Genomic DNA, 12,093 nt, shown 5'->3' on the forward strand with positions numbered 1-12,093 from the left:
GAAAAGCATTATCAGGGATGCATCTCACCCTAACCATGGACTTTTTGCTCTCCTCCCATCCGGTAGGTGCTACAGGAGCCTCCGCTCCCGCACCAGCAGACACAGGAAGAGCTTCTTCCCTGAGGCTGTGACCCTGCTGAACCTCACATCACAGCGCTGAGCAGTATTGCACCCATATTGGACTGTCTCAGAACTTTTGTATTTGTGTGCTGTAGCACTTTTTTTATTCGCAGTTATTTTGTAAATAACACTACTCTTTGCATTTCTGGTCAGATGCTAAATGCATTTCATTGGCTTTGTATCTGTACTCAGCACAATGACAATAAAGTTGAATCTAATCTAATCTAATAATGTCCTGAATAAAACAAAGGAAATGCTGGAAACATTCAGCAGGTCAAGTAGCATATATGGAGAAAGAAAGTTATTTTTTTTATTGGATGACTCTTCATCAGACCTGAAATTGGGCGTCTTTTCCTCTCTCCATATCTACCGACCACTTCCATCATTTTCTATTTTCATTTCAGATTTCCGATGCCTGCAGGATTTTGCTTTTTGATGATGTTTAAGTGACTTGTAGTTATATTAACTCTGCTGTTAATTTGCTTCCGTTCACAGATATTGATGAGTGTGCTCAGGACAAACACTACTGCCGAGAGAATACTATTTGTGTCAACAGTCTGGGATCCTACACCTGTATCTGCACAACGGGTTACATTAAAGTTGATGACTACTCCTGTACAGGTACAACTGTGTTTAGTGAATACAATAATCCAATTTTATAAAATGCATTTTAAGCAGGTTTGCATAATGTTGCAGTTTTGCCACTATGTATCACAATGTAAACAGCTGAAAATTTTTAACCCTCCCAGGGATTCCCAAACTGGGGTCCATGGACCCCTTGCTTAATGGATGTGGTCCATGGCATTAAGAAGGTTGTGAACCCTGGTAAAGTTTATGCTATGATGTAATAAACTGATGGTTCATAGATGAAGAGGCTGACATTCAGTCCAACAATATTACTTCCAGTTGTTTGTATCAGCTGGCAAACCAATGTGAAATACAGAACCAGGCCATGCCCAAGTTGGCGTGGTCTTTCACTGGTTCTGTTATGGTTATTATTCAAGGCTCAAAGTACATTTATTATCAAAGTATGTATATATTATACAACCTTGAGATTCGTCTCCTTACAGGCAGCCACTAAACAAAGAAACCCAAAAGAACCCAAGAAAAAGACCTTCAATGTGCAGAGAGAGAGAGAGAAAAACAAACTCTATGGAGTTATTGAGAATGCCCACAAAAATGAAACTCAGGGTTGTATATAGTGACATATGTTTTTTGATAATAAATACATAAATATATTTTGAACTTTAAGTACATTGTTGCATATGCTGGCATCATGTACACGGACTTCCAGCATTGCCAATGATTCTGCTTTTATTATCAAGCTATCGATTATGTACAACAAACAACACAATCCTCATGAAATCTGGACAGAATGAGTGGTTACAGAATGGTTGGACAATCTGGGAAAGGGTGGAAAAATAATAAGGTTGAGAGTGAAAATAAATCAGCCACGTTCAAATGGTGGAGCTGACTCGATAGCTCTATTGCACTCAATGGTTCAGTGGCTCAACTTAATATCAGAGAATGTATATGGTATACAACCTGAAATCCTTACTCTTCACAGACATCCATGAAACCGAGTGAAAAAACCCCAAAGAATGAATGACAGCAAAACATTAGATCCCCCAAAGCCCCCGCCTCTCTCTCTCCCTCTCTCTCCCTCTCTCTCCCTCTCTCTCCCTCTCTCTCCCTCCCTCTCCCTCTCTCTCCCTCTCTCTCCCTCCCTCTCCCTCCCTCTCCCTCCCTCTCCCTCCCTCTCCCTCCCTCTCCCTCCCTCTCCCTCCCTCTCCCTCCCTCTCCCTCCCTCTCCCTCCTGAGGGGAAACCAAAAGCTCGCTGTTTTGATGTCTTATGGAAATTATTATTGGTATTGTTAGAAATCTGTTGGGAAGCAATAAAGTAATACTTTATCCTCACTGAGGTAAAGGAGAAAATAGTCCTTACTACATTCTTCTCTGTGTGAGGAAGGTGGCTGAGGGCTATATGACAGTGTAAATGTTCTGCTTGGTATTTGGTCACAAGGGACTGGGAGAAGCCAATACATGTTGAATTTATTTCCTCTCTGATAGAATACAGGGTGCCCTGAAGGCAAACAAAAAGCCCTTCATTTGAATGTAAAAGAACAAACAAGAACAAATTTTTAATGGAATTAGTGAGAAAATTGAGTACGATATCAGGAGGAATGCATTGGTATAACATTAATTGAGCATAAATTCCGTAACATCTTCTGGTATTCTGCTAGAAAATGTTTTACAGAACGTTAATGAAGTACCAGGGTTCAATGTTCATTTAAAATATTTAATTGGAACTTGCTGCCAGGGGAGGTGGTAGAAAGATACAATCATCATCATTATGTACTGTGTTCTATGACATAGGCGATCGTGGTCCCATTTTTCTACAGAACTAGTTTGCCACTGCCTTCTAGGTAGTGTCTTTACAAGATGGGTGAGCCCAGCCATTATCAATACTCTTCAGAGATTCTCTGCCTGGCGTCAGTGATCACGTTACCAGGACTTGTGATATGCACCAGCTGCTCATACAACCATCCACCACCTGATTCTTTGGTTTCACATAACTCAGATCAGGGGGCTGCGTAGGAGCTACATCTTGCCCAAGGGTGACCTGCAGGTTAGCGGAGAGAGGAAGCACCTTACACTTCCTTTAAGCGTTACTGCCCATTATGCCGCTGGCATATGGGGAAGGAATGAAAGTCCTCCATCTCCAATGGTATTCAGAGCTACCTTCACCATGTCAGTAACTTCCTCTTGGTTTTCACTCCTGTCAGTCATGCAAGTCCTAGGTGAAGACTCAGGAATAACATTGCACACAGATGTAGAAGAATTCTTCAATGCTGTTTCTGTAACAAACTTGGAGAACTGGTGGACCACTCTAGGTCTGGTTCTCTACTTTTGATCTCTTTGGCATGGGTGATCCTACCATAAAGCCCTGGCTCCAGCCAACGAAGCTCCCCGCATCACTGAGGCACGCAAGCCTCCAAACCCTACGACAAGGTTGAGGTCCTCTTGGAGGTTACACCTCCTTTGGTAGAAACATTTTTCTGCCCCACCAACCAGGGTGGAGTTGCATCTCTACAAAAGCAAATTTTAAGAGGCATTTAGAGAGAAACATGAATAGACATACAGAATAGAATGAGACGGACCACATGCAAGCAGGTGGGCTTAGGTCACATTGGCATCATGATTGCAGAGACATGTTGGGTTGAAAGGCCTCTTTCTGTGCGTTGTCTATCTGCACAGTGTTAGTGATTCCTGTAGACCTATTACTGTTTCTCCTGTGCTGGACGCAGTGAGAATCAGAATCAGGTTTAATATCACTGCCACACTTTGTTGTCATAGTGGCAGCCCTACAATGTAATACACAATTGTGGCGGTACTGATGCACCTTATTTTTGATGGTGGGCGAGAGGGGATCGTTGCTTGCTGCTGCTTACACACAGGAGGGGGGAGCTGGGGGGACTTTGGGGTTCTCATATTTAACTGTCATTCATTCTTTGGGGCACTCCTCTGTTTTCATGGATGGTTGCAAAGAAAAAGCATTTCAGGATGTATATTGTATACATTTCTCTGACATCAAATTGGACCTTTGAACAATAACAGAAAAAAACTGAATTACAGTAAATATGTATATTAAATAGTTAAATTAAGCAAGTAGTATAAGAGTTAAAATAAAGTAGTGAGTTAGTGTTCATGGGTTCAATGTCCATTCAGAAATCGGATGGCAGAGGGGAAGAAGCTGTTCCTGAATCGTTGAGTGTGCGCCTTCAGGTTCCTGTACCTCCTTCCTGATGGTAGCAATGAGAACAAAGCATGAGCTGGGAGATGCAACCAGTTAAAATGCTCTCCACAGTACATCTGTGGAAATTTTCATGTGTCTTTGGTGACATACCAAATCTCAAACTTCCCACGAAATATACATAGCTCCTTTCTTGTATTCATTGTAGCTACATCAATATGTTGGGTCCAGGATAGATCCTCAGAGATGTTGAAACCCAGGAACATGAAATTGCTCACCCTTTCTACTTCTGATCCCTCTATGAGGACTGATGTGTGTTCCCTAGACTTGCCCTTCACAATCAGTTCTTTGGTCTTACCTATGTTAAGAGCAAAGTTATTGCTGCAACACCACTCAACTAGCTGACATATCTCGCTCCCGTATGCCCTCTCATCACCATCTGTAATTCTGCCAATAGTTGTGCCTTTAGCAAACTTATAGATGGCATTTGAGCTGTGCCTGGCCACAGAGGCATGGGTATAGAGAGAGTAGAAGCATACATCCGTGAAATGCCCCAGTGTTGATTGGAATCATCTTGGGAACAGCAAACTTTAGCCTGTGCTATTGTAACCAGTCCAACAAACAAATCGGGAGAGTGACTGAAACGCACTCGCACAAGATGTAGCCAGGCATGTTAGGGTATCTCCTTAGCTCACACTGAAGGTTCTCTGAAGCCCCATGGATTTAAACCCCAGGTTGTGAAAATGAAGGGCATGCTTCCGACGGAAAATGTTAATGGGATTTAATTTCATCAATATTCCATTAGGTTTAATCAACTTGTTAATTCTATGTTTTCTAATCATTTTGCTACATTTAAACATGACTGTATGGCACATTTGTCAAAGTAGTAACAGCCCATGGAAATTCAAACACATATCTGTTATGTTTTGTAACTTTAAAACATTAAACTAACTCAAAGGAAGACACAGGAGTGTGGGTCTAACTCTGAGCTGACTTTAAGCAAGGTGTGCACATATGTGGTAGCACCATAACACATGCAGTTCACATGTTTATACATATAACCTAGAATATAGAAAACCTACAGCACAATACAGACCCTTCGGCCCACAATGCTGTGTCAAATATGTACTTAACTTTAGGAATTTCTGAGGGTTACCCATAGCCCTCTATTTTTCTAAGCTCCATTTATCTATTCAAGAGTCTCTTAACAGACCCTGTCGTATCCGCCTCCACCACCATCACTGGCAGCCCATTCCACGCACTCACCACTCTCTGTGTAAAAAACTTACCCCTGACATCTCCTCTGTACCTACTTCCAAGCACCTAAAAACTATGCCCTCTCATATTAGCCATTTCAGTCCTGGGGAGAAGCCTCTGACTATCCACACGATCAATGCCTCTCATCATCTTATACACCTCTATCAGGTCACCTCTCATCCTCCGTTGCTCCAAGGAGAAAAGGCCAAGTTCACTCAACCTATTCTCATAAGGCATGCTTGCCAATCCAGGCAACATCCTTGTAAATCTCCTCTGCACCTTTTCTATAGTTTCCACGTCCTTCCTGTAGTGAGGTGACCAGAACTGAGCACAGTACTCCAAGTGGGGTCTGACCAGGGTCCTATATAGCTGTAACATTACCTCTCGGCTTTTAAACTCAGTCCCACGGTTGATGAAGGCCAATACACCGTATGCCTTCTGAATCACAGAGTCAACCTGCACAGCAGCTTTGAGTGTCCTATGAACTCGGACCCCAAGATCCCTCTGATCCTCCACACTGCCAAGAATCTTACCATTAATACTGTATTCTGCCATCATATTTGACCTACCAAAATGAACCACCTCACACTTATTTGGGTTGAACTCAATCTGCCACTTCTCAGCCCAGTCTTGCATCCCATCGATGTCCCTGTGATGAGGTTTTGAAATAAACAAGAATGCTTAATTGTCGGCCGTATCTTGGGTAATGATGAGTTTGAATACAGAGAGGACATTAAGAACCTGGTAGCATAGTGCGAAGACAATCCCTATCCCTCAACGTCAGCAAGACGAAGGAATTAGTTGTTGACTTCAGAAGGAGTAGCGGACCGCACGACCCAATTTACATTGGTGGTGCGCAAGTGGAACAGGTCAAAAGCTTTAAGTTCCTCAGGGTCAATATCACAAATGGCCTGACTTGGTCCAACCAAGCAGAGTTCACTGCAAAGAAGGCCCACCAGCGCCTTTACTTCCTGAGAAAACTAAAGAAATTTGGCCTGTCCCCTAAAACCCTCACTAATTTTTATAGATGCACCATAGAAAGCATTCTTCTAGGGTGCATCACAACCTGGTATGGAAGTTGTCCTGTCCAAGACCGAAAGCAGCTGCAGAAGATCATGAACACAGCGCAGCACATCACACAAACCAATCTTCCGTCCGTGGACTCACTTTACACCACACGCTGTCGGAGCAGTGTTGCCAGGATAATCAAGGACACGACCCACCCAGCCAACAGACTTTTCGTCCCTCTTCCCTCCGGGAGAAGGTTCAGGAACTTGAAGACTCGTGCGGCCAGATTTTGGAACAGCTTCTTTCCAACTGTGATAAGACTGCTGAACAGATCCTGACCCAGATCTAGGCTGTACCCTCCAAATATCCGGACCTGCCTCTCGTTTTTTTAGCACAACCTTACTTCCCATTTTTCTATTTTCTATTTATGATTTATAATTTAAATTTTTAATATTTACTAATTTGAACTATTTTTAATACCTGTAATATTTAATATTTGTAATCTGGGAGTGTGAAGCGCAGAATCAAATATCACTGTGATGATTGTACGTTCTAGTACCAATTAGTGACAACAAAGTATAACATATAATAAAGTATAATAACATATAGTTACAAGATTACACAAATATTACTGAAATATTAAATACACAACAATATCTAGAGCAGTGATCTCAGTTCAAGCTTTCAACATATTTGTTCCCCATTTATCATTATGCTTGTTTGCTTGTGGCTATACTAAGTTTTCATTGGCAACTTATCTAACGATTACTACATTTACCACCTGCTGCTGTATTTGTTACTGCTTCACGAGTAAGAAATTTCAGTCAATAAAATGCAATTGTGATACAGAAATTTTCACATTCAGGAAAGCGATTGGAATTCCCATTTGAGAAGCATGAAATACAGCAGGCAAAAGACTATTTATAAAATATACCAGGGAACTCAGATTCCGATTCATTGATCACATACATCGAAACGTACAGTGAAATGTGTCATTTGTGTTAACAACCAACACACCTAGGGATGTGCAGAGGGCAGCTCGCAAATGTTGGCACTCATTCTGGCACCAACATAGCATATCCACAATGTTCATAGAACACAACAGCAGCAAAACAAGCTGCTTAGTTCCAACACATACACACAGACAGTCCTCTAACCCCAAGAAAGGCTGTCTCTGGGCCTCCAGTGGACTTGGAATCACAGACATTAGGCCTTTGATTCCATGGTGGACTCGCAGAGACTGGGCCTTCAACTTCCATAGTGGACTCACAGACACTGGGCCTTGGATTTCCACAGTGGACTCACGGACACTGGGCCTTGGATTCCCACAGTGGACTCGCGGACACTGGGCCCTCGATTTCCACAGTGGACTCGCAGACACTGGGCCCTCGATTTCCACAGTGGACTCGCACACACTGGGCCTTCGACTTCCACAGTGGACTTGCCGATGCCGGGCCCTCGACTTCCACAGTGGACTCGCCGATGCCGGGCCCTCGACTTCCACAGTGGACTCGCTGACGCCGGGCCCTCGACTTCCACAGTGGACTCGCCGACGCCGGGCCCTCGACTTCCACAGTGGACTCGCTGACGCCGGGCCCTCGACTTCCACAGTGGACTCGCCGACGCCGGGCCCTCGATTTCCACAGTGGACTCGCCGACGCCGGGCCCTCGACTTCCATAGTGGACTCGCCGACGCCGGGCCCTCGATTTCCACAGTGGACTCGCCGACGCCGGGCCCTCGATTTCCACAGTAGGCACTAGCAACATTGCAGGAGTTGTCAATCAGCGTTGAACTAAATGTAGGATTACTTTAGGGACTCCAGCTCTGGAATTTTCCCTCCAGGTTTATTCCTGAAGCCTTCTCTGAGTGCATATAGCCGTAAGGTAGCAGAGGTTTGAGATCAGAATTTTCCTTTTCCAAGAATGAGCTTCTAGCCACAGCTGACGAGCTGCATCTACCCAAAGTGATTGGTTTTAAGGTGCACCATCTTTGCCCCTTCTCCTGTCAGTAGAAACTGTTCCGTTGGACTTGGTAGCTAAGCCACTCGTGAAGGCCAGGAGCTGGACTTGGTTGTCAGAGGCTATTTGAGGTGCACAGCATTGGGAACATTTGACAAGTAGTGGGAGCTTATCCTCATTATCCCTCCCAGCTATAACAACTGAAAGGAACCAGTCTCAGTACATGTGATAGTAATAAACTTATTTAACAGTTTAGTTGGTTTACTATTGCCCCAGTTCTGTCTTTCTCAATTCTTTCCCCAACCATCCATCGTTCCTCCATCAGTACTTTCAACCATTCAGTTGCAGTCCAGAGATGTGAGTGAGTTATGGAGCTGTGAACAAAATGCAGCAAATCGAGAGATTTCAGAAAGTCTCTGGCCAGCAAATCAGCATCATGAAATATGAAGTAAACGGCTCAAGAAAATAGAGAGGAAGTGTGCCCTGATCCCTAATGGCAATCCGATTTATCCTAACAAGCCATCTACAACGTAACTGGCAAATGGCATTAATTAATATTCATTACCAGTGGTCTTAATTGCAAGGGAAATGCTAAGAGCATATTAAGGTAATTCAGCATTAGTAGTGTTGCATCTGTATTCCGTAGTGGCTGTATTGTAGCATTTCTCTGTCATTTGATCAATTCCTTAAATCTAAAGCACTACCAGCATGTTTAAAAGGGCAATCTCCTCATCATTCTTTGTAATTACCTTTGCTAATGATGCTGGCACCCAGCTTCAGACTCTTGAGCCTCCAATCACGAATGATCTTTGAGAAAATAAGAACTTTACAATATTTGCATTTTCTTTTCCTCTTTTATCACATTTTCACTGAAGATCCTGTGAGGAGCTTGTAGATCATTATTCAGGCTTCATTAAGTGCACAGTTTGTGCGGGGTGGTTTACGATGAATTTCCAGGGCTATTTTATCAGTTAATGGAGGGGAACTGTCCCAACAATGCACTAGATCTTGTTCATAATATGAAAGCAGAAAATGTTTAGTATTACCCATCAGCCATCAGGCTCAACGTCACTCACCTCATCATTGAAATCTTCCCACAACCAATCGTCTCACTTTCAAGGACTCTTCATCTCATGTTCTCAGTATCTATCTGTATATAAACTTCATTTATTTATCTTTCTTTTTGTATTTCCACAGTTTATTGTCTTTTGCACATTGGTCGGTTGTCCGTCTTGTTGGGTGCAGTCTTTCATTGATTCTATTGTGTTTTGTGTATTTACTATGAATGCCCACAAGAAAACTAATCTCAGGGTTCTATACGGTGACATATATGTACTTTGATAATAAGTTTACTTTGAGCTTTGAACTTTTATTGTCAGGCAGCATCTGACAATCTTTCAGGCCACACGTGCTGCCTGCAAAAGACAAACTGCATCTGTAATCGGGTTGAGCACCCGAGCTACAGAGTTTACACGTTATTTCCTGCATCTGTAGTCTCTTGCTGCCTGCCAGTTCATCAACTCTTCTCAGATTCTACTGCTTCCCTACAGACAAAGGGCAATTTACTGCAGTCAATTAACCCACTCATCCGCATATCTTTGGGGTGTGGCGGGAAAACAGAGCACATGAAAAAACCGGGAGGTCAAGGGGATGGAAGGATGCACAAACTCACGCAGACAGTTCCAGAATCGGATTCAATATCACCGGCGTATTTCGTGAAGTTTGTTTCCCTTACAGCAGCAGGACATTGCAATACATAATAGTAGAGAAAAACTACTGTGAATTACAGTAAGTATATATATTAAATTGTTAAATTAGGCAAGTAGTGCAAAAATAGAAATAAAAAAAGTAGTGAGGTAGTGTTCATGGGTTCAATGGTCATTCAGAAATCAGACGGCAGAGGGGAAGAAGCTGTTCCTGAATCACTGAGTGTGTGCCTTCAGGCTTCTGTATCTCCTCCCTGATGGTAGCAATGAGAACAAGGCATGACCTGGGTGATGGGGGTCCTTAATGATGGATGCTGCCTTTTTGAGGCATCGCTCCTTGAAGATGTCCTGGATGCTACAGAGGCCAGTGCCCATGATAGAGCTGACTGAGTTTACAACTCTCTGCAGCTTATTTCGATCCTATTCAGTAGCACCCCCCCCCACCCCACCAAAACCAGACATGATCCTGATCCACATTACAAAAGGAACCTAATGACACAATATAGCTAAGAAAATAAGTTCAAGATCAAGTTTAATTGTCATTCAACCGTACATGAACATGCCTGAATAAAAGCAAATGAGACAGTGACACTCTGGAGCCAGGGTGCAAATCACAGTGCCAACAGTCACCCACAGCACAAGGCACATGTAGCACATGGAGTTATAATAAAGGGGCCGACTTCAAAGCCTCCCCCGGGTGGCTGCAAACAGGTGACACTGCGGCTTGAGACCTAGTCCTTGTTACCATTGGGGCCACTCAACTCCCCCACTGTCTGCCCCTACCATTCACCAATAAACCAACGAACTGGACTTGCAGCATTCCACATCACCAATGCCAAACAAGGTCTTGCGGTCACAAGAAAAGCAACTGAGATGATCACTCACTGTTAGATTGCACACCTTCACGGACCAATGCCTCTCTGTTGCAGACAACATCACGGTCAGCACCAAGTTCAGCTCCTTGCCTCTCCATCAATGAGCAACTCACCGATGGGGTACACCTGCAGTACTTTAAGTTCTTCATGCCCAGTAGGGTCCTGAGATCATAGGAAAATGTGTTTAAATACGACAATAACACCTTTGGTGGCCCTGTAGAAGCCACCGCATCTGAGTGCGTTGCCACCTTACCAGAAATTATGAAGAGGTTGAAAGGAAACGGCAAGGGATATTGATTGGTTAAGTAAGTAAAATATAATTGGCTCTTAAAAGGGCAATGTAAAACAAAAGAACATAAGAACATGAGAAAATAGGAGTTAATTAGACAACTCAGGCCCTCCAAGCCCACACTCTCCATAAAGTTCTGGTAATTGGAACACATGATGGGAAAATGTAAAACTGAAGCATAGAAGATGCTTGGTGAGTAAGACAGGAAGGTGACAAGATGTTTCTACTAATGGAAGGATCATTTCCTCATCTGTGTTACTAAACATGGATAACCAGTGGGAGTAATTACCTGCCTGTAGAAGTTTTGCTTCCTGGCTGATATTTTTGAGAATTTCTCCAACTCTGTTTGTAAATTCTATTTACAATGTCCCAGAACTAATGGAAAACATCACAGGAAACTCTCACTCACACAGCAAGAGGACCCTGTGATAAATTAAAACTAATGTTTAATATTAATCTTTAATCATAAAGCTATTATTGGATGTAAAGGAGCATGGTGAATTAACCATTTCATTGGCATTTGTTGAGAATTAATATGTCATTAACTGCAGTACCCACTCTTGCAATGTCACTCACAATAAAGTAATGTGCAAACATGGCACTGCTGAAAAAATAATCTTCATCAAAGAAAGATGCCACTGATACAAAGGGAAATAGGATATATTGTTTGAAATATTGCAATAAAATGTAATTTTACCTATTTCTATCATTTTGGATGCAATTTATGTCTCCACTCTTGCAATTCACTGTTCATGATTTCTGTCATCACAAGAAATTATTTGGTTTTTGTACGTAAAATTCTAACATGCTTGGCCTTTACCTTCATCCTATCTCTAATTATGTAATAATGCAGTTTGCCAAAGACAGACTGGTTTGCAAATGTCCTACCATTCTGAGTAAATTATTAAATGTCATTTAAAGGTCAGAACAAAATAAATAATTCGCTCAAGCTGTATTGGGACAGATACTTCACAGTGAAGCAAGCCCTGATGCAGAGACTTACCCACATTTCCCCGCAGAGGTTTAGGCTTCTGTCACTGGTTTGGGTCCAAATTGGCAATAAGATCTTCTGCCCTGCCTCTTGCACTGTTGACTAAGCTGGTGGCCCTCCAGTAAACCCCTCA

General features: G+C 42.8%; 1 protein-coding gene across 3 annotated transcripts in view; it reads left to right on the forward strand.

Moving 5' to 3' along the window:
• The window catches only part of LOC140203305 (protein kinase C-binding protein NELL2-like), a 351,554-nt gene that overhangs the window by 142,410 nt on the left and 197,051 nt on the right, over positions 1-12,093 (forward strand). For all 3 annotated transcript variants that reach the window (XM_072269319.1, XM_072269321.1, XM_072269320.1), the window contains exon 13: positions 616-741. In XM_072269319.1, the coding sequence (XP_072125420.1) occupies positions 616-741 (126 nt within the window). The remainder of the gene's footprint in view (positions 1-615; positions 742-12,093) is intronic.

This window comes from Mobula birostris, chromosome 9, assembly GCF_030028105.1.
Source record: "Mobula birostris isolate sMobBir1 chromosome 9, sMobBir1.hap1, whole genome shotgun sequence".
Classification (NCBI taxonomy): domain Eukaryota; kingdom Metazoa; phylum Chordata; class Chondrichthyes; order Myliobatiformes; family Myliobatidae; genus Mobula; species Mobula birostris.